Source organism: Azolla caroliniana, unplaced genomic scaffold, assembly GCF_043228905.1.
Source record: "Azolla caroliniana isolate FFs.n. ecotype wild unplaced genomic scaffold, voAzoCaro1.0.p SCAF_18, whole genome shotgun sequence".
Classification (NCBI taxonomy): Eukaryota; Viridiplantae; Streptophyta; class Polypodiopsida; order Salviniales; family Salviniaceae; genus Azolla; species Azolla caroliniana.
Window position 1 is genome coordinate 17,878,987 of NW_028230453.1, and position 22,657 is coordinate 17,901,643.

Consider the following 22,657-nt stretch of genomic DNA (forward strand, 5'->3'; position numbering starts at 1 on the left):
GTTTTGAATAGTAAAATGGGATACAGTTATTTCTCTCCTTGACAAAGTATTTTGGCACCGAAATTTGTTGGTGACATTTTGGGTGGACTTTGGAAAATTAAATCCAACGTAAGGCACAAATATATATCTATTTCTAGAATTTTGAAATTAAAAGTTTTGATGATTATGTGAAGGTTACAATTCTAGTGGATCCTTCCTTATGTTGCAAACATTCTAATTGAATTTGGCATGTGTTTATTTAAGAGAAAACTCTGTTTACGGCTGAAAAAGAAATTTGAAGGAAATTTGAAGTAGATACGCCTTGTTTGGTGGGCAGTGGAAAAGTAGATCTTATGATTTCTGCCCTTCTTTTTAATATTCGTCGAATTTGCGCATACAAAATTCATGGAAACTGCCTAAAGTGTTACATGACAATTGACATGTATCTTAATGCAGTCAATGAGCATAATTAGAGCTATTTTGTGCTTCCTCATCAAGGGTTCAGGGTTTAGATACAGCTGTTGGTCACATCGTAATAATATTGTTGAATAGATTCAACATACAATTTTTGTAGTTCACATTAAAGCAAGTATAATCTTATGTTTGGAACCACTTATATACATTAATATAGTAGTAATGAATGTGAATATCTTTATCTAGGCAACTTGAATTTGTGTCTGAAAGAGCTAGAAATGGCAAACTAAAAGTGAGTAATTACAAAACAAAAGCCATACATGCTTGCAACAATTACATCCTCCATTGAAGAACATGAAGGCTACTAACCGCAAGAAAGCACTCATTGATGACCTTTAGGAGTCACATGTATACCATTTGTCAACAATTTCCCTAGACTCCTTTGCTCATGATGTATGTCACAACCACTCTTTAGGCTAAGGGGAAACATGACAATGAGCTTCTTGGATGTACTCACAAGAGGCCAATTTTTTGTTGTCTATCATACAAAGAGAATTTGTTGTACTTGTATTTTGAGAGAAGAGTGGAAGGACACATGCATGCCTATGAGTGGCCAAAATGATCATATGAGACAAAATCATGAATACAAATATGGACAAATTCAAGTTATCCATGTTGAAACAAAATAGAAGCTCTAGGTTTCCTAAAGATCCATACAAATGATCCCAATGCATGAGATGGCTAATGATTTTTAGATGGTTTTACATGGATGATGCACATAACTACTATGTGTATGTGTGTGAGAGAGAGCTTTTCTTTTGTCCTTGGAGGTCAATTATGACCTATGGAACCAAACGTTTAATCATTTTTGACAACTGTGTGTGTGTGTGTGTGTGTGTGAGTGAGAGAGAGAGAGAGAGATGTTTTATCGTCCATGAGTAAAACTTTCTATGTGAAAATAATCTTTGTGGACATTTGAGTATCACACTTAAATTATTATGCTTGTCCAACAAGTCATTATATTGCTCGCGAATTACCTTATACGTTGAGCATGTGATGAGTGATATTCATCCTCCACCAGGTTTCATTGCATATCTTGAATATATTCATATTTTGGTGATCATGTCATGATGCTAGCTCAACAACTCACTTGTGTGAGCGAGTTTGGAGAAGTGTTAAGGCTCTTTGAAAGCCAAGGTTCTTGGGGGTAGTGAGATGTAATTGGATACATTCTAGTTTCTTTTATTGTACTAGGGGCCTACATTGAGGGTTAATATTTTCAATGTAATATTTCGAATTTGACATTTTAGCATCACACCACTTCATCATTAGTGCCCCTAATAACCTATCCTCAAGAGAAATGTTAATGTCATACAAATACTCACCCAGGCAGGTTCAATCTCTTCAACCAACGAGCAATTTTTGGTGGGTACAGTGAATTGCTAAGCGCCTGTGCGTGGGCTCTCCTTTGTTCCTTCCCCCTATAGAAGACGATACTGCTATCTCCTAGGAGCCAAAATGGGCCTATGACACAAATCATTATTCAAATACGGGGGAATTCATGTCATCCATCCTAACAACAGAAATAAAAGCTCTATGTCTCCTAAAGCTCCTTTATTATGCCTTTATTATCGTACTACTTTTCTCTAATCATTCTACGATGATTGCTTGACATGTCATTAGTGAATGAAAGAGCTATGGAAGAAATTAATTTTGTGTGATTTTCGATGCAAACGTGTAGGTTGATTTCCTATGCTTTTGAAACTCTAGCAACATTTTGGGCAAACTATCATGGTCAACCTTCCCCACCATTTGTTGAATGGTGGTGGAGTCCATGTAGAGGGTAGCATGGCACCTACAAAAAACATTTTCCTATCTTTTCAATCTCTTGTTAGCATAGTTTGTGGAATCTCCTAGCTCTAGGCATGCAAAGTGCTCATCCATAGATCTTACAACTACCTTTTTAGAAGGACATCTTCGTCAAAAGTGGCTCCCTTTGTGTAGGCCAAGTTTCTAGTGTTATAGAGTTGCCATGTATCTTGTTGCAATAGTGGATGCTCTATTTGCATCCAGATGTGCATGGGGAGGCATGAAGCCCATATGAATGCACCATACATGAGGGTAGAGGTGACCATAACGTTGAATAACCATACCTTGGTTCAAGGTTCTTGGAAGTACGCATTCAAGCAACATTGGCTAGTGTTGCATATCCTCATGCGAGCCTCACATGATATATTTCACATACTCAGCAGACTTGGGAAAATGCATGAGAGCAACACCATTTAGTTATCTTCAATTGCATGAAATAGCGAGCATAAAACTTAATACATACAATAAAACTTTATGCCCATCAAATGTGAACTCTATGGCATGTACTTAGTAATGGGTGCTCAATCGTACCTTCCTCCCTTTCAACAATTTGAACTCAATTGCATATTACAAAGAAAATCTTACGAATTAGTTTAAGCAAGTCATGATGACCAATAAAGCATGGCATGTAGTTTAGTATGAAAGTGCACCCACCAGCAACAGAGAATAAAATAATAAGAAATAAGCATCCAAAGTAATGATAGTGAATCAGATTCCTAAATAAATGGCAAAATACTTGACTATCAAGATTGGGATCTTCCTAATGCTCATGCTTCAAAAGCTCCTAAATTTTTTCAATAGAATGGTTGCATAGTCTCGAGTGACATAATGAGTGACGAGATGCACCATATCCTAGTGGTACACCAAATCTTATTAATCCGTACTCCTTAATATTATTACTTACAAGATGGGATTTGACTGATATACAATGTTGGGGAGTTTGCTTATTAACACAGGTAGATTTCATGATGACAGGTAGATAACACAGGTAGATTTCATGATGACAGATACTGATTAGTATGATTTGATATTCTTCATTCCAACAATATCACGGCTTATAATCACTTATGTCTCAACCAACGTATTACCCAAATGAAGAATCATTCACCTTTTAGGCATTTACAGACAGGTGGCTTCAAAACATAAAAAAAAACGATGGAAATGAGTTGAAAATTTTATCTTATTAACACAGGTAGATTTCATAAAGTCTAATGTTATCTCATGATGACAGTTACTGATAGTATAATTTGATATCCTTCATTCACTCCAATATATCATGGCTTATAATCAATAATATGTTTCAACCAAAGTATCCAAAATGAAGAGTTTACATTCACCTTTGAGACGTTTACAGATTGGGGTGACTTTCAAACATAAGAGAAACGAAGGAAATGAGTTGAATTTTAAACTGTCATAATGTTTTAATATCTCAAAACAGTATGCAGTTTAAATCACCGTTAACTTGACTGCAGTTTCTCTACCAACATTTTGTTGAAGTTGCACAGTGACCATGGAAACATTGTTAAGATGCACGCCAATTTTCATCATTGGTGAAATGAAGAGGACAAGAACTACAGTAATTGCAAACACAGACCACATAGAATTCTGTGCCCACGAATAAAACTCCACATCAAATTCAATATTGATAGCCAATAATGTGTAACCCAACGCCGATGTCCTACTGCACACAGCACACAGCTCACCCTCTATTTGCAATAACATCACTAAAGACTGAGACAATCACCTCAATTACAAACCCCTGTTAATTTTCCCATCAAATCTATATAGTTTCTTAAGATTCACATATTTGTCTTTAGGCAATATCATCAAAGGTAGTGGAATGTCTATCCAATTTCTCAATGGAACTGTAATTTGTCATTCGCATGTTATTATGACTATCAAAAAAAAAATAAGACTTTTATCATTACCTGCAAACAAATTCTGGCTTTACGGTATAGTTTCTTAACCACGAAAACATACATGAATTTTCTCAATGGACAACACTATGAAAGATTCAGAACTAAAAAAATAGACAGAATAATAAAGCGCAAAGAAGAATGAGCCCATGAAGGACATCTTATTTCCAACACGGTTCCATAATATAACCTCAGATTTACACCCAAACATTTTACTGCTTCCAGCGCACTCAAATTCAACAAACATTTTAATGTCTTTATCATATTATCTAGTTCTTCACCTCAAAAAATTCTAGGGCATAACTTCCAATTAAAACATCTTAAAGAGGCTCACATCTTAAAGGACATAATACCTCTTTATTTGGATTTGGGTAAAATTGGCAGAAGTGAGCAGTAAATAGTGATGGGAAGAAGAATTGAGATTTTACTGCTATGCTCTTTAATAATTTGCCTAAATAATCAAGGATATCTCAACAAGGATGCAGAACAATACAGTACGGCATTTACCAAAGACGGATGAGATTCACCTATTTCTCAGCAGACGTATACCGACATATTCAAACATTTCAATATAGTTGGCCAGAAGACCATTTCTAGAGAATCTGTGAAATGTGGTAATTTCTGGCTTCTAGCTAATGAGTAAGAGAATAAAAGATCTGGCCAGGCCAGATCGCGATAAATGAAACCTTGCCTTACTAGTATACCCTAAAGTTAATGAATATTAAAGACAATGGCAAAGCTGACATGATGGTTGGGATACTAAGCTTACCCAACGTCTAACAGGTATTAAAAAACAAATGTTTGAGGATCTTCTGAAATTATATCCCATACAAGAAGATATCCATCTCTACACAGGTAAAATAGAAAACCAGCAGGGGGGAATAATGTAGTTCAGAAATAAAATTGCTCATAAGGTACAGAAGATTGAAATTCTTAGCAGGGCACTATATATGTACAAGTAACTAACAATGAGACATCATTAAAGGTTCCATTGATAGATTAATATAGTAGAGAATTGAAGTTTTACCAGGTTTTCTTGACCAAGCTGTAGACTAATTAGTCATGGGCTTGGTTCCAATCATATCAAAATAAAATCCATCACGCCCTGTTACTTGCATCAATGCCAAAAATGTTCAAGGATTTGAAAATCTAACACAAAAAAATTAGAACCATCACTATCAACCATACACCACAACTAACCCATGATATGTCTTAAATTTTGAAACACAACAGTTCCAGTCTCTGATGTGTTTCCTTATCTCCTACAAAATAGAAGATACTTAGTGAAGACTGTTCAAGGATTAAAACCTTAAAAATGAAGATCCAGAAAGCTCAATAAGCCCTCGAGTATAGGCTTATTTGTAGGTGTTTTTACCTGCTGCAAAGTTAAATTTTCAGCTCTTGATCCAATCCGCACTTACACACCAAATTAGGATAAGAACTTCCTGCCACATTTCCCCGCATGAGAATAGTGTGGTACTTTGATACAAGGGAGCTAATACAGTTAATGCAGGCATACACACGTTATTACACATAAGCATGCAAGAATGTACAAATATTTGTTTACACATCAATCACACAGAAACATATGGCCAACAACGGGAGAACATTTTGCAGTTAAAAACATTTATCAGATTGATACAATATAAATGTCCAAACTTGACGAAATTAATAAAATTACATTCCATATGTTTTACTCGAAAGCTTTTGCATTCAAGACTACATATTGGGTCCAGAAACCGACCGTGAACTTATGAAGCAGATTCGAAGACCAGATCGATTACAGCAATTCCTCTTGAGCTTTGGTTTTAACTTTTCCTCGAAAATTTTCCTCGCCAAGCAGAGTCATCTCTACAAGAAGTTCCCACTACGGGTAACAGTAAGCAAAAAAATTGGCAGAGCTAGTGATCAGAATCAATAATCCTTGTGAGATGAATGTTTAGTGTTGGATTTTAGACACTGTTGGACCATTAATTATCCATAAAACAAAGTGGAAACCAAGAGAGAAACAGGGTTGGGTTTCTTCAAGAATAAGGATGATGCCGAGGCCGTTCTTTGTCTCTTATGACTTTGTATGTGCCATAACTATCCTTTTCAGAGCTGTGATACTCCCTCTCTGCAAAAAACACGTTTTTAACAAATTAACAACTCTCGACAAAATAGTGCAAGACAATTTGATCCACATAAAAATGACAGAATGATGTCAAAGAAGCACACCTCGGCTAGATCCATGATGCCTGACCTTCTCTGAATATCCTGGCATAAGGAACAATAAAACGTGAGATTCCTGTGTGATGCTAGCTTGTTAATGATCAAAGCTAGGTTCTACAGTCTTATAAATGAAATTGACGGGCCAAATGAATGCACTGAAATACAGTTTTAACTATTTATCAAAGAGCTGTCAGAAATAAACGTAGGCATAATTGCCTCTAAGACTCAGATCGATTTAGCTATTCAGTCCATTTGATTACAAGGGCTTTACTATATATATATGGTGTTGGTAGAAACCATGTTATTCGTCGTGATAAGTACTAGATTCCTAGTACTTATGCCCACAATGGCAACATTCTGTATCATGAATGACTCTAGTTAGTTCTGAATATCCACCACATCTGACTACAATGAATATATTCTAAATATACAGTGTTTTTAAAATTCCTTTGATTAAGTATCTAATCTATATGAACTTACGGCTCGTTTGCATGAGAAGCAACAATGGTCTTAACTGTCAATTTTGTTTAGTTCAAACAAGCTATATACATGATGAAACTGATTATTGAATCATAGTAGATGTCATACTGAAATGTGAGCAGCCATCGTCATTCTTTGTATAATACAAGAGAACCAAATACGTCTAACACTCTATATCGTCTAGTTCAGGCGAGTTCTGTACATAATGAAACTGATTATTGAATAACAGTATATGTCATACTGAACTGCGGACAGCCATAGTAATGTATGATTCAAGTGGTCCGAGTACAGATCCTCCCCCTTTCACAGTCAAGACTTGTAAATATAGTGGCAGAAACTAGCAATTCCAAGCAAAGGATTCCTGATTGTTTACACATGGCAATTATCACAACTGATCCAGTTGTGTGTGTATCCCAGCCCTTCACAAAAAACTGAATTGATCAACAATATACTGGAACAGACAAGTACTCAGACTGAGTCTTAAACTTTATGATCATGGATAAGATTTATGGTATCTTTGTGGTCTACTTAAATACATGTTTTATCTCTCTTCCAATTTGACCCAATGTTTACAAATTAGCAAAAACAGATAAACAGTTCTCCTATGCACCTCAATGTAATGTAAGGGTCAAAATCTATATTGCAGAAAAGCTACACAAAAACTATAGTTTCGAACAACATCATTTAGAGGAAAGCAGACTGAGAAATACCTGAACCTTTACTCCGATCCTTACGATGATCTCTATCCTTTGCATGTTCTCGCTCTCTTTCATATTCATTATCCCGGACTTTGCTTCGGTCTCTATCTCGCATCTTCTCCCGATCGCGGTCCCGGTCCCGGTCCCGGTCTCTTTCCTTTCCTTTCTCTCGAGATTTTGACCTATCTTTTTCCTTCTCCTTGATTTTTCGGTCTGAAGGATTCATTTCCTTACTTCTATCAGAAGCTTCATCTTCAGGTGGAGCAGTTTTCCCTGCCTCCTCTGAAACATCTCCATTGGCATTGGACACTACAGTTTCCTCATATGGCTTCCCTTGGTCTGATGACGAGCTCTTCAACTTGTCAAGTGCTGCTTTAATCAAAGTATCACAACTATCTGCATTTGATGCAGGCACTTGTTCTACTTTACCTCCATTTGCAACGGCGGCACCTGCCAAAGAATCCTGCAATTACAAGGCCTAAGCATAAATGGAAACAAAGGTTTCACTATAGTTCATTACTTTTCTTGAGTATGTAACTTACCTTTACACTAGATGGTGGCGGTTCCCATGCCCTACTCATCAATACAAATGACTTTGAATCTTTGGCAACCTCAACATAGCTAGCCTTTGGCTGCCTGTATAGGTTTGCCAAAACTCTGCATACTTCATCAATTTCATCCTTCTCGGCATCAAATACCTTCCACCAGGGAGGAGATTCTGGCAAACTGACATTGAACCTCCGAGCAGCAGCATAGACAACACCACACGCAACTACTTCACTTTTGAAGCGAACTGATAGAGTAGTCCTTAAGCTGAGCAGAAAACAAGGATATGAAACACAGCTACTACCATCAAAATGATCACTTTGCCATGTCAATCAACATAACAATGCATTCGTCACACAATACATTCTATCTAGATGTGAGTACCTGTCATTCGCAAGATTCCATGCTTCTTGCATCATTTCCGGAGGTGCTTGAAGCTGCAGCAGATAATTGATAATGAACTTATGTGGATGCTCTACATGACAGATAAATCCCATCTCTTTTAGTAGATGGCGTTCCGTTCTTATAAGATCAATTTTCAGTTCTTCATACCTCTGCAAAGAAAGGATTATTTATATTAGGGCATATCGTCCAACACATTAGATGTTGCATTATGACTGACCATGCATCTATGTTCTAAAAGGATATCAAGCTAACCTTGGAAAAAGGATCTAGGAACTCAAGAGATTTGTTTTCCCGACGGCGTTCCATCCTATTGAAGACATTCAGAACATGTTGAGCTTTCTTTGGACTTTCCTCAAGTTTTGCAGCAAGCCACAGGCAACTAGCAGCCACTCTCTATGGATGAAGAGACCCATAATTACGTTTTGAATTTTAAAAAATAATCATAAACCAAGAATGTGAAGAAAAAGAAACAACAGAAACGCACACCTTCACATTGAACCTGGCAAATGACTTCTTGCAGAAAAAACGGTGAAGCAGTACCTGGCCAGTAGCCATGACTGCTTGAGGTCTGCGGAGACAATTGGATAAAACATAAGAAAATCGAATTCCCACCAAAGAAAACTAAGCTATCAGTAATTAGTGCAAAGGTGAAATCTACATTGAATGCACAAGAGTAGGCTACAATGATAAATGCTATGACCCAGAGTTCTAGTGAATGTATATGCCTTGTTCAGGCATAAAAATATATGGTGAATTCTAGGACTTACAGTCACACGTTCATATGTCAATAGAATGTGGTGAACCTTACCATCCCATTGTAAATTTGGAAAAATATCCATGTCAGACACCATAAAATAAAAGGACTAGACATGTGATGATGACTATGAGGTTGAAATTTCCCATAGTAGCAAACATGTAGTGAACAATTTTCAAATTATCTCAAGATTGGAGAGGATCAAAAGACTTAAAAATGAATACAAAAAAGAGAAGATCATAAAAGTTTAAATGCATAAAAGAGAAGATTGTAATCTAAAATCACTGACTCATATTCAACATCTCCATAAGTCAAAGAAAGAAAGAAAGATATATTAACATCTTTTAAGAAGCCAAAATGGCCTATAAGACCAGACAAGAGATTAAATCTTAAGTGTTGTCTTGTCTTAGAGAACAAATCAAAATAAAATAAGTACTACTCAGTAAATATAAAAGTTAATAAATAAGATAAAAACAGACAAGGGAATCTGGTTTTCGGTACATGTGAGATTCTCAAGTTAGATATATTGTAACTTTTATCATCAAAGGATCTCTAGCATAGGTCAATCCAGAAAGGAGAGGTGAGTATTATTGCCACATTGCAATTTTGCCGAAATACAGAAATCTATAACGAGTCTAGGGAACAATACAAAAAGTTAGTCAGTAAAATAATTATCCAAGAACCTAGAATAGATGATTTGACAAATTCTTTAATGCATAAGCCCATGATAAATCTTAACATTCATTAAAGATGCATTGATTTGCCAAAATTTCCAAAACCAGACAAGAAAAAATAGAGTTCATCTTGGTATGGGACTTCAGACTAGTAAAGGGAACAACTCTATGGCTACTTAAAGCATAAGGATGAGGCAAAATTTACTGACCTTTTTTGCATATTAGCATGGAAACTCAAATTAATGTGAGATGATGATAAAAACCCTATACATGAAACGGTGACAACTAGGTAAAAATAATAACTTGAAGGGATTAAGATCTATTGTAAACATCATTGTTTATTTCCAAATTTGAAGGAATTTCTGAAGTCAGACGATGGGAAAGAAACGAAATCCTTAAGACATAAACATACTTTCAGATTAATCTAAACCTCCAAAATCAGGGAAAAAAAGAAAAGATAAAAGCGTTTAACCTACATATATAGGTTTTCCTGGCAAACAAACAAGATGAAAAAGATCACAATAGGGATACAGTGAATCTCTCTGTTCCATGACAGACTCGCATAATCCTTGAAATCCAGAGAGGCATGAGACAGACAACTTTAGGGGAGTATCTAAAAACTCCATCAGATTAAACCAGCTGCATCTTTATGTAAAATATACGTATACATTGAAACAGACGAACAGTTATAAAATCATACTGAGAACTCCAGATAACCTAGTCATAGAAGATGATCCGAGCTTCAATCCTTTGAACTACGCGCAGACAGACGAGAATAGACACAGATAGAAAAACAGGAACGAAATCTCCGACAGAAAACGAACAAGGAAAAGAGAGGGGGGGGAGAGATAGTAACATACAGTTTGAGCAGTATGCCGCCTTCTTGTATGAGCTCGCATCCATAAAGACGAAGATTATTTTCTGTCTGTTCGTCGATGTCATCCTTTCGAGAAGGAGAGTCGAGCAGCTGCTCCTGCGTCAGGTAAAACGTGTCGATAGCGGTGTAGATCATGGAGCTGCGTCAGAGATCACAGGAAGAAAGAGAAAGAGAAAACGCAGAGAAAGAAGACAGGAAAGAGAGAACAGAAAGAAGAAGAGGACGAAGAAGAAGAAGATGAAGATGAAGAAAAGGCAGAAAAAGCTTCTGCGAAACTTAGAAGAACAGAAAGAAGCTTTCGAGGAGAGAATGGCGTCTTCGTCTGCTCCGTTTCTGCGGACCTGCAGAGAAGAACCCTAAAAACAGACAGACAGACAGACAGACAGACAGACAGACAGAGACACGGGCAAAAGCAAAAGCAAAATAGCTTAGAGCGCAGAAACATACCCCCCCCCCCTCCCCCGCTCATGGCCGTCATCTTTAACGGCGCCCAGCAGGCCGTTAATTCTGACGGCGGCGGCCTCTCTCTCTCTCTTCTGTGGTGAATTAGCTTTACCCTAGTGATAAGTTGTTTTTAGACTACCGGCAACAATAAGTCTTGGGTTCGAGACCCCATTTCACACCTTTGTTTTTTTATGGGAAAAGTACCACGATACCCCTGGAAATTCGTCTATTTACCATAATGCCCTTGGAAGTTCCAAATTTACCAAACTACCCCTATGTCCAAAAAAATTAGGGGTAGTTTGGTAAATTTGGAACTTCCAGGGGCATTCTGGTAAATATACGAACTTACAGGGGTATCCTGGTACTTTTCCCTTTTTTTTATACATGAATAGGTATTTTCTATAACTCACTAGATGCCAATCTGAATAGGCATGACCTTCTCTGTGCGTGGGACGCCTCGTCCCCCCCACATGTTGTCCTCTCTCTCACCATGGTCGCGTATGCCATCCCCTCCTGCCCATGCCAGATGGATTAGTCAATCTGTGTAAAAACCCTACCCGACTTCTTTTTTTTCAGCTTCAACACATGCAAACTCTCGACGCACGAACGATCTGTTCAGTTGATCGATTGGTCACGAATCAAGTCCCTATGCCTACCATTGTACGGTTTTAGGGTACATGGACCAACGATAATCGCCCATTTGGTTATTGACATCCCATCACTCAAGGTTAGCACATGTTCCCCATCCTCTCACTTGAATAAAAACATATCGTGAAAAAAAAGGCCATTGCATACAAGGATTAGTATAAAAGTTCCATAGTTAAGGTGGATACCACGCTTTCTTTCCCTTCTACCCCTATAACTCCATGTCGTTCACGTGAACACGAGCTTCATCATCGTAATGTCTAGAATTTGAACATAACTCTTACATTGAGTTTCATTGTCTGATTAGGGTAAATGGACATGGAATGTCCTGTGTGTGTCTTACTCATACTGAAAGCATGTAGACCCAACAAAAAATGCATATTTATTTGGATTTCCCCAAAGTCAAGTTTTATGTTAAAATACCACGGTAATGTAGGTCTTGTTTTGTGGTTGGGTGGGGTAGTATGGCTCTTTGATTGTGGGAAAAACGTTGCAATTTTGAAATGTGGTGCTCATTGGCACTAATACACGATAGTCTATCCTTGATTATCGACTTAGAATAACATATCACAAAGAACGTAACAATCATGACCCTATATTTGTACATGCACAAACTTAGCAGCTCAACTCATAGTATGTTATGTTTAAAGCTCAATGTGACACAATTCCTTTCATTTCTAAATGCTTTCATGTTAGGTAAACAGGTCAGAGGAGCACGAGTCAAAGAAAAGGGAGAACTGAACCAATCAACAGCAAATCGGCCGAGGCCGAAAAATCAAACCGATTGTTCAATTCGGTCGTGGCCGAAAATCGAAGCCGACTCGGGGCTATATCTATAGATAGAGTTACTGGGTCCTTTGTGGGCTATATTTGTGAGTAGTCCAGAATGTTGTATTAGTATAAATATAAATACATCTAGTGCAATCATTATGACATGAGTAGTAGTGTATCAGTAGTTGTTGAAAAGTTATAGCGTGTAGTTGCCTCTGCAGCTAAGTGAGTGTAAGAGAGTGAGAGCGAGTAACTTCTCCATAGTTGTCTGCTTAGACGAAGAAGAACTCAAGGTCGCGTGCCTTGCAGGTTCTTATTGTATTCCTCTTATTGATAGTGAGATAGTTCAGAGTATGTGGGCTCCTGTGGTTTTTCCCAATTCGGGTTTTCCACAGCCATATTATGTCATTGAACTTGTGTATTTTAGCTTCATGTTTCTTGATGTTCAAATCTTTGCACCCGCATACGCTAGAGTATAAACCGTTGTGGTCGGCTTTGATCCCAACATTTCATAACTTGACCTCTCTTATTTTATGGGTAAAAAACAAGAGAAGTACCTATTGCAAGCAATCAAAACAACTAGACACAACTCTAAGAAACTATGTTTTTTGGCTTCCCTCTATCACATGTTCGACCAACACACCACACCCACGATGTTTGATTTGGAGGGGGTGGGGAGAAGGGAGTGGACACCTTTTTCTAAGTAAAAACTAGTAGGAATACCCTTTTACAAGGAATCTATAACAACTAGACGCATGTTATTGAAAACTACGATATTTATAGCTCTACCGTAGCACACTTTTAGGCATAAGAATTGAAGAAGTACCTCCTAAATCAGTATGCCCAATTCGTTGCAATGGCATGATGCACATTTCATCATAAGAATTAAAGAAGCACCTCATAGGTATGCCTAATTTGTCGTGATGTGATCAAGTCCTGGGTTCTACAATTAGCGCGTGCATGATTGGACCTTCCTCTAGAAACACTAGAATACACGTAAAAAAAATGCTCCAAGCACTGTGCTCTCGAGAGAGTGTAGACGCGGTTGCTTGCGCAAGTATCAAACCAAACCAAAACAGTTCAATATACAACAAGGAACAATCTCAAGAGGGGTACTCAGAAAAAATAGAGAAAAGGGTATTTTCTGATATTAGTGAGAAATATTATTACATGGGGGGAGGTAATTCTTCTAATTTCTTTTTGGAAAAAATAATTAAAATATTTCTTCTAATTTCCTCAAAAATATAATTAAGTAGACTGATGAGAGGGGCAGGGGATGGATGGGATGCCTTATTTTTCTCTGCTAATACATATTCAAACTTAATTTTAATTTTTTTTTTCCTTCCAAAAACCAATAATTTAATTTAATTAATATTTAAAAATGCCCACTTCTCCCCTGTTCTTCCTTTCCTCACATGGTCTCTGTGTTTGTGGTCTCAATGATATAACAGACCAGAGAGAAGAAGGAATCATTTCCTCTGTCTATCTCCTGAGAAACAGAGCTTGATCCAGGCCATGGTGTGGGTGTATGTAACCGCGCTTCTTGTGCTCGGTCTCATCTTCCTTCAGTCTTCTTCTCATCGTCCCTCCTCCCTTCGATCGGATCAGCTCTTGTCGGGCCATCGATATGTCGCCACGCCGGGCCAGGTATGCTCAGAACAGGAACTTGTCGGAAAAAGATAAAAAAAAAATCATGACCTTTTTGTGTTGATTATGTAGTAGATGACAAAAGAACATCTGTGGAAAAGAATTCATGACCTTTTTATGGCGACTCTAGGTATTTTGCTCAGAGAAGAAACTCATCGGATAAGCAAAATCAGGACCTTTATAATGAATGGACATTTTCTCGAAAAAGAAACACGTTGGAAAGCAAAGTCACGAACTTCATGTTTAATAGCTATTTTCTTGGAAAAAACACATTGGAAAGCAAAATCTTGACCTTAATACTGAATAGGCGTGTTCGAAAAAACACATAGTAAAGCAGAAACCATGGTCTCTATGGTCAATGAGCACACACTCAACTTGGCCAGGCCAGAGAAGTCACTAAAATTCTACAGATAGGGTTATTGCTATTAATTGGCTTATTGGCTAGGTATTAGAACTCATTAAGAGGTGATGGGTGCACCGATTAACATATTGCCCCAATCAGCTAAGTTGTCTACGAGTTAGTGACGAGCTCCACACATATCCCATATCTAGAAGTATGTAAAAATCTTGTCATAGGCCAGTTAGCATATAGGGTGGATAGGATATGGTTTGGACTACTCCTGTTATTGGATGTATTGAGTGAAGGCCCACCCTTTGAAGCACACTCCATGCATACATCTAACTAAGCTCTAGAAATTGTTTAGAGGCATATTGTGGAATCTGCTCATGACATGGATGTCCCCTCCTCTATGATGATAGTGATGGTTGGCTATGTCTCATATGCATCTTTACATCCCGTGGATGTATCAGTTGCCTTTGGGCATTGTATGGATGCACCCAATCTTTCAACAAATGGGTTCTGAGCTCGGGAATGTGGATGGGTTGGAAAGACATAATCTGTATCTTCTATTTGGTCTTCTCAAATAATTATGTTATTAATGCAATCAGGAAAACCCCCGAATGGTAACATAATTCTAGCATTTCCAAAATCTGTCTGGTTGTGGAGATGGGCATGATTTCCATTTTGGATTGATTTGGTCATTTCTGTATGTCACTGCAACAAATAAGGATCTAGAGTATGTAAATAAAAAAATGTTATAATATCCTGCAAACAAATTGGCCTCTATAATTTTTCGGAAGTTTTGAAATTGCTTATTGGAAGGTATTCTTGAACTTGCTATGTATAAGTGGGCTTCAAATTTTTGGGATAAGCATTTGATTGCCTGTTGCAAATGATCTAGTATTGTAGCTCTGGAATCTCTCATAAATAGGAAATTCCGTACATTGATAATGTAGTGCAATCATGATTTTCTTTTGTGTGATAGTTCCAAGCATGTACACATTTTTGGTCTTCTATAATTCCATCTAATCCACCTCATTCACATTGATTAATTAATTTTGTAAACTACATACTGAGCCATAAACGCAAATACCATGCATGCCTTTGTCTAACAAACAGGGCTTTGAAATAATTACACGCATTTTATGTGTAGTCTGACATTGGACAGCCATTTTTCAGTTTATCATTTGTTTTGTTTGAGCATCTTCTGATCATAACAGGGAATGCCAATTTCTGGTTCCATGCTATCCATTAAACATGTCCCATGTGTTTATAAGTCCATGAGAAACAGACCAAAACCTCTTTTGACAAGCTCCACCTTGAGCATTGTATATCCTTTGTTCATAAACATGTAGACAGGGAAAATTCAAAACAACAGAAATCTTGAGATTATGCATGTTTTAAAGAATTTGGATGACCTCTGAAGTTTGATCATCATCACGCACTCCTTGCAGATATTAGTCTGCTTTTCTGAGAGTAATGGGGGTAATCGTTTGTATTTGAATGTGAGACTGAGTTTGAGAAAAAAGAGCAGAGTTTTAGTGAGAGATGAATATTTTCAGGTACATGTATCACTAGCTGGATCCAATAGTATCAGGATATCTTGGGTTACTGTTGGCCCTCCAGCTCCCTCTGTGGTGGAGTTTGGGACAGTGTCTGCATCATATGATAAGGTTGCAGTTGGGAACAGCGATTACTACAGTTTCATGTTTTATAAGTCAGGCCAAGTTCACAATGTTGTCCTTGAAAACCTAAATTCAAGCTCTATTTATTACTACAAATGTGGAGGTGCAGAGCCAGAGTATGTTCTAAGAACCCCACCAGCACTTGGTTCACAAAATGAAGTAACTTTTGCAGTTACTGGTAAGCGTTGATTTGTCTATATTGGATTTATATTACATTTTAAATATATATGTTTCATGCCACATTCTTTCAAAAGACTTAAAGGAATGCACATGTGTCACGGATGAACAAATTTATCTTAATGTTAAAGTGATTATTGGCACTGGAGGAACATTTCATGTCCAACATCAGCATTACTACAGATCGTTGGTATGATTAGTAGTTGTTTTGGTAAGAAATTAATAGGCTCTGTGTCCATTAGAATCTGTCTTTGCGCAGCTCCAGTTGCTTGTTTTGGATAGTTTCCTCACTCTTATTTGAAAAAGTTCATCGTGTTATGTAGAATTAATCAAATCTTGAGAAGATTTAGACATGGGTTTACATATTGGAGCGTGATATAACATTATGTCTGACTGTTGCAAAAGCTAGGTAAATAAAGTTGTCTTCTCTTTGAATGATTGTAGAAGTCCATACAATGTTTTCTCTTACAATGTGCCGAAAACTTGAGAATCTCACATGTGCCGAAAACCAGATTCCCTCGTCTGTTTTTATCTTATTTACTTTTATATTTACTGAGTAATACTTATTTTATTTTGTTTTGTTGTTCTCAAAGACCAGACAACACTTAAGATGTAATCTCTTGTTTGGTCTTATAGGCCATTTTGGCCTCTTAAAAGATGTTAATATATCGTTCTTTCTTTCTTATGTGTTACTGTGCTTGATTTCCATGTTTCATTGTTGTTTTGGCATGCATAGTGAAAGAATGAATCTATAAGCATGTCGCATGTTAAAGTTAAATATTACTTAACACAGACATTATACAGGTCATATTATATATTGCTTAACACAGATATTACACAGGTGACCTTGGACAGACAGATGAGTCTGCCTTAACTCTGAAGTATGTTCAACAGTCAAACTATGATCTCTTTCTACTTCCTGGGGATTTATCTTATGCCAATTACTATCAACCCTATTGGGATTCATTTGGTGACCTGGTTGAGCCATTGGCAAGTTTTCGCCCATTCATGGTCACACAAGGAAACCATGAAAAAGAGGAGATTCCATTACTAATAGACTCTTTTAAAGCTTACAATACTCGATGGAAGATGCCTTATAAAGAGTGTGGATCTGATTCAAATCTCTATTACTCTTTTGAGGTTGGTGGTGTTCATGTCCTCATGCTTGGGTCTTATGCTGATGTCAGCCAAGATTCGAATCAATATAAATGGCTTCAGGCAAGTTAAAATCCTGCTCATACTTTCCATTAACCTTGTTATCATGTGATATATGTCAATTAGATTTTGTGTATTTTATTTACAAAAATACCCCAGGAGGATTTAAGGAAAGTGGATAGAAGCAGAACCCCATGGTTGATTGCAGTTCTACACGTACCTTGGTATAACAGCAATTATAAGCATCAGGGCGAAGGTGATGCAATGATGAGATCTATGGAGTCTCTTTTAAAAGAAGCAAACACAGACTTGTTGATTGCGGGCCATGTCCATGCCTATGAGAGAACTGTAATGAGTTTCTTTTCCATATATATTTTTAACTATATAGTGTTTTGTAGTCAGGTTAATATGTTGACACACCATATTTTTCCTATTCATGCAGTCCAGGGTTTTTGATGGAAATCTGGATGAATGTGGAATTGTTCATATAACTGTTGGGGTTGGTGGAAACCGAGAAGGACTTGCTCAGAAGTAAAAATTTGCATCATTTTAACAAATGTTTGGAATCATAAAAAATGAGTTTTTAGACCCTGATGTTTTTTGTTGTTTGACTAAACTCTAGGGGGGTAAGTGGTAGTTTATTAACCCATAGACCTGTGTTCAACTCAGTAATTTACTAGATGGCAGTGCAGAATGTGTAGGTTGACTGTATGATCATTTGTTCTTCACAGGACAACCTTACCAACAGAGCTGCACCTGTTTGGTCATGAATCATGAGTTGTGGTTGTTCCAACCCCTTATAGCACAAATTACACTGACCTAGTTAGGGTTTGGTAATCATGCATATTGCTGAAGCTTAGGAATGATCATTGTGATTGTGGTCGTTAGGATTTAGTGACTTTGGAGTTCAGTCCATGGATGTTTTGTTTTGTAACAGTGGTTATTTCGTTGACGGAATCGCTTCTGTCATCTGATGATAGTGGCATTTCTTTCGAGTGTTCGTTTCTTTTAATCGTGCTGTGGTAAACAAGCAATCTCTAAATTAGTTAAAGATAATAGCTGGTGGTTGGTTCCTATTTTATTTATTAGCTTCACCTAAATTAGTTTTTTAAAGTAGAAATTATCTATTTGTGCACCATCAGAGTTCTGCTCTTCCTGTCATTTAGACTTCTATTATGTTTGTTTGCGTATGTGGGATAACTATGTTTCATTGAAGATTGACGGTGGTTTTATCTATGGTTCCCATCAGATATTAACTTGAAAAGAATGCCCGGATTTTCTGACTACATGCTTTGTTACATTTATATTTTCTCCATTGTAGGTTGTTTATTCAATTGTAATACCTTGGAAACTCTACTTTTTGTACATATCTGAATTGTTGGATAGGCCGACTTTGACCTTTAGTAGACATGAAAATAACTTCATTGCTTTTCTCTTTTTTCTGATCTTTCGTTTGCTTTGAATGATGCAGTTTCATACATCCAGTGCCTGAATGGTCAGTTCATCGCGATGCAAGCTATGGGCACGGTATCTTGAAAGTGGTTAATGCAACCCATGCACATTGGATCTGGCACCGGAATCAAGATAGTGCTGAACTTGATGCGGATGAAATCTGGTTAGAGAGCATGTTGTCTAAGCCCATCTGCTCCAGACAAGCACTAAATAGATCTTTGTAATGCTATGTTTTCTCATCATATATATTCCACTATTCAGATTATGTACACTGTAACTATATATACGATAGTGAACATTCAGGCATATTGCAACTGGAAAGGCAGCATATTCGACTTTTAGTCTGCCTGTACATTTGTAAATATAATCATAACGTCAACTTAAAACTAAAACAGATCTGTCAGATACAACCTTCTAACACATGCTTGCCCAATGCTGGTTTTTTCTCAAATCAGATTGAATATTATTCAACTACCAAAATAAATCAAATTTTAGCTCGGAGGACTATTCATTCGAGTTAGTATTTAGCATTTCTTGATTTAAGAGAAGATCAAGTTTGATCAACATGGAAGCACCTTTCGGAGTCCAGTGTATATAGTATGAAAAGTTTAGGAGCAAAACTCAAGTTCTATGAAAACATTGAAGCCGTTCCATCATCACAAAGTTTTCATGTGGTAACTTGATCAAAAAAGAAATAATTGGGAACCTTTAGACATTGATGTTATTGGAGAGCATTATAAATGGCTGGCTCTGAATTATAGTATGATCAGACACTTGACAGCAAGGGAAATAAGTATTTGAACCATGAGAGAGTATGTTAAACTATGTAGAGGGTGAGAAATCAGACAGAAAGGTTTTTTTTGCATAACACATCAAGGTAGCAAAAATGATAAGTTTGGAGTTTCAAGCACTAAGAAAACTCAAGACGATCCGATCTTAAACAAATATCAGCTTTGAGGTGCATCAAGGGACACAATGCCTTAATAAGGCCGTGACAATTCATCATACTTTTGTAAGAGAGCATACTAGGCAACATCAAAACATTATAATTGACAAAGGCATCATCCACCCAATTCATGTACTTCCAATCAAAATGCTTTCAACATGAGAATCAGAGTATGTTGAATCATCGATTACCACATCTTGCTTGGAATGTTGGATATAAGCTACAAAAGAATCATAAAAGTAAGATTCTGTCATCCGGTTGGGTTGTTGACATGGTTTAGAAGATGGGGTTTGGATGATCTTTTAGAACATGAGAATCAAAGTATGCCGAATCATCGATTACCACATCTTGCTTGGAATGTTGGATGTAAGATACAAAAGAATCATAAAAGTAAGATTATGTCATCTGGTTGGGTTTTTGACATAAGGAAATGGTTTAGAAGATGGGGTTTGGAAGATCTTTTAGAGCTTTCGGGCAATGCTATGCAGTATGTAATGAGTGAGGAAAGGTTGGTGGAATCATTAAGGATGAAGTGGGAAGATGCTAAGAGGACAAAACTAGAATACTACATTGTAAATGTCAACCCTCAATGTTGGTCTCAATATAAAGCAAGAATGCCTATTGATTGTATCCAACCTTATCTCATTACCAATATGAGCAATAATGCTCGTAGAGCCCTTAAACTACTTCACACTCGATCTCACAAGTTAGGTATTGAAGTTGCACCATGGTATCAAAGTGTGACTAATTTGAAGACATGCAAAATATGCAACAAAGGCATGGTAGAGGATGAATGTCACTTGCTCTTCACATGCTCGACATATAGTGCAGTTCGTTCAAGATATGCTGACATACTAAGAGGGAGTGATAACTTAAGTGCCATACTTAAGACACCACCGAGAAGGTTGAGCTCATATGTGTATGATTTATTCACACATAGAGACTTTGTGCTTCAATCTATGAATACCCCGTCTTAGGAAGGAGACACATATCAAGAACACATGTATACTCTGGTCCCATAGGTCAAAATTGGCCTCTTTATGGACGATAAAAATTCTAATTCTAATTCTAATTCTCTTTCTCTCTCTCTTTGGTAAAAGCACACAATTGTATTAATTGTATGTAAAATCCACTTAGTTAAACCACTTCTTAGTCCCCTCTACCCATCATATGCCTATGTAGGGAGAGGGACGTCTCGTAATGCTATTAAAAAACCTGAATATGCATTTGAGGAAATAATGCCCACATACTCTTTAACATCCAAAAATTCCACATGAGAATACCTTTCAGCTTCTTTATATAGCCTTTCACCCCATGTCTATTATCAAACATGAAAACATTACACATATTCCAATTGTGTTGTGGACCCTAATAACGTAAAAATTGGAACAATATCTCCATCTCATCATTTGAACCATTTTGAACATATTGATAAAAAACCCATTGTTGAGGTCTCAAACAACAACGGGTTAAAACTTGCCAAATAGTACACGCCATAGGACATTTACTGAACTAATGTACTATCCTCCAATGGAACGGTGCAAAAGAAACAAGTGCCAGACCCTAGTCCTCGTCTGCCGAACCTAATGGGAGCCCACCAATCATATGACTCCATATGAATACCTTTGCACGAAATGGTAGATGGGAATGCCAACCACGTTGTAATATTTTCCACCACCTTGCATCTGACTTCTACAACTTCGCTACTTTAGGAGATAACCAAGATAATGATGCCATCACATAATGATACAATATATTGACCTGTAACAAGCGTGTACCATCTTGTAACCGCCAATCTACCCAAGGTGCAAAATTTGTTTTCAATGACACATATCCTTGCAACAATGGTATATCTTGTAATTTCTCCCAAATAAATCCATAATCTCTCTCTCTCTCTCTCTCTCTACTTGAAAGGCATTCTTATGTTAGGCACCAACCATTGCATATTGGATCTTCTTAAGATGACCCCAAAATATCAACACAACTTTCTCTATAGTTGCAAATGATACATTTCACATCTTATTAGCAACGTTTGGATATATCCTACACTTGTGCCAATACTTTTCAATCAATTGAGTCCACATCTACACTCGCACATGGAATGGAATGAGGAAATTCTTCTTCCAAAATCTCACACACGCTCTTATAATGAGTCATTGATGACATTCCAAGCACAACATTTTCCCAAAATTCACACATGCTTTTCACAATGAGTTACTGACAAAATTCTTGACACACCACTTCGCACAATTTTACAAGACCATCTCTAAATGTGATTGTTTCTCAATTTTGTTCATGATCAATATTGGATCCTCTCGAGGACTTGAACAGATATGGTCATAACTTTAACACCATGGACCAATCAAGTGGCATGAGCATATGTCAACATTAAAAATTCAATAAAACTGAGTTGATCCATTGGCCTGTAATGTGTGGAATCTGGATAGAGTAGATATCGAAACATAGGATGCTCTAGTTCAATAGGCCTTAAGATTAAATAGAAAACGACAATTCGAGAAAGGGAAGGATGATATATGCATGAAGATAAAATATTACAATGAGTCATATCATG

General features: G+C 37.1%; 2 protein-coding genes across 5 annotated transcripts; one reads left to right on the forward strand and one right to left on the reverse strand.

The window, feature by feature from the left end:
- Positions 1-5,092: 5,092 nt before the first annotated feature.
- LOC147852567 (cyclin-L1-1-like) lies at positions 5,093-11,090 on the reverse strand. 4 transcript variants are annotated; one of them, XM_087333890.1, is made up of 11 exons: positions 10,807-11,078; positions 9,005-9,086; positions 8,771-8,911; positions 8,498-8,667; positions 8,110-8,380; positions 7,580-8,030; positions 6,396-6,434; positions 5,923-6,294; positions 5,554-5,623; positions 5,379-5,440; positions 5,093-5,283 (listed from the first exon to the last, which is right to left on the reverse strand). In XM_087333890.1, the coding sequence occupies exons 1-8, from the start codon at positions 10,956-10,958 to the stop codon at positions 6,203-6,205; spliced, it is 1,398 nt and encodes a 465-aa protein (XP_087190016.1). In that variant the 5' UTR covers positions 10,959-11,078; the 3' UTR covers positions 5,093-5,283; positions 5,379-5,440; positions 5,554-5,623; positions 5,923-6,202. The 4 variants fall into 4 exon arrangements, with proteins under 4 accessions (XP_087190016.1, XP_087190017.1, XP_087190015.1 ...); XM_087333891.1 differs by having other exon boundaries at positions 5,093-5,440; positions 7,586-8,030; positions 10,807-11,090; XM_087333889.1 differs by having other exon boundaries at positions 5,093-5,440.
- A 3,052-nt stretch (positions 11,091-14,142) lies between these two features.
- On the forward strand, positions 14,143-19,559 carry PAP18 (purple acid phosphatase 18). Its single transcript, XM_087334366.1, has 6 exons — positions 14,143-14,330; positions 16,233-16,533; positions 17,374-17,750; positions 17,847-18,035; positions 18,130-18,218; positions 19,159-19,559. The coding sequence occupies exons 1-6, from the start codon at positions 14,199-14,201 to the stop codon at positions 19,361-19,363; spliced, it is 1,293 nt and encodes a 430-aa protein (XP_087190492.1). The 5' UTR covers positions 14,143-14,198; the 3' UTR covers positions 19,364-19,559.
- The last annotated feature ends 3,098 nt before the right edge of the window (positions 19,560-22,657 follow it).

Bases quoted from the DNA above. Each gene is read 5' to 3' on its own strand.
- LOC147852567 (XM_087333890.1), bottom strand. From the start codon at position 10,958: ATGATCTACACCGCTATCGACACGTTTTACCTGACGCAGGAGCAGCTG. The intron at 8,668-8,770 runs GTTAGCTTGATA...CTTTCTTTGCAG, and splicing joins TCCTAGATCCTTTTTCCAAG to AGGTATGAAGAACTGAAAAT. The intron at 8,381-8,497 runs GTACTCACATCT...TTTTCTGCTCAG, and splicing joins TGGAATCTTGCGAATGACAG to CTTAAGGACTACTCTATCAG.
- PAP18 (XM_087334366.1), top strand. From the start codon at position 14,199: ATGGTGTGGGTGTATGTAACCGCGCTTCTTGTGCTCGGTCTCATCTTC. The intron at 14,331-16,232 runs GTATGCTCAGAA...GAATATTTTCAG, and splicing joins ATGTCGCCACGCCGGGCCAG to GTACATGTATCACTAGCTGG. The intron at 16,534-17,373 runs GTAAGCGTTGAT...GATATTACACAG, and splicing joins AGTAACTTTTGCAGTTACTG to GTGACCTTGGACAGACAGAT.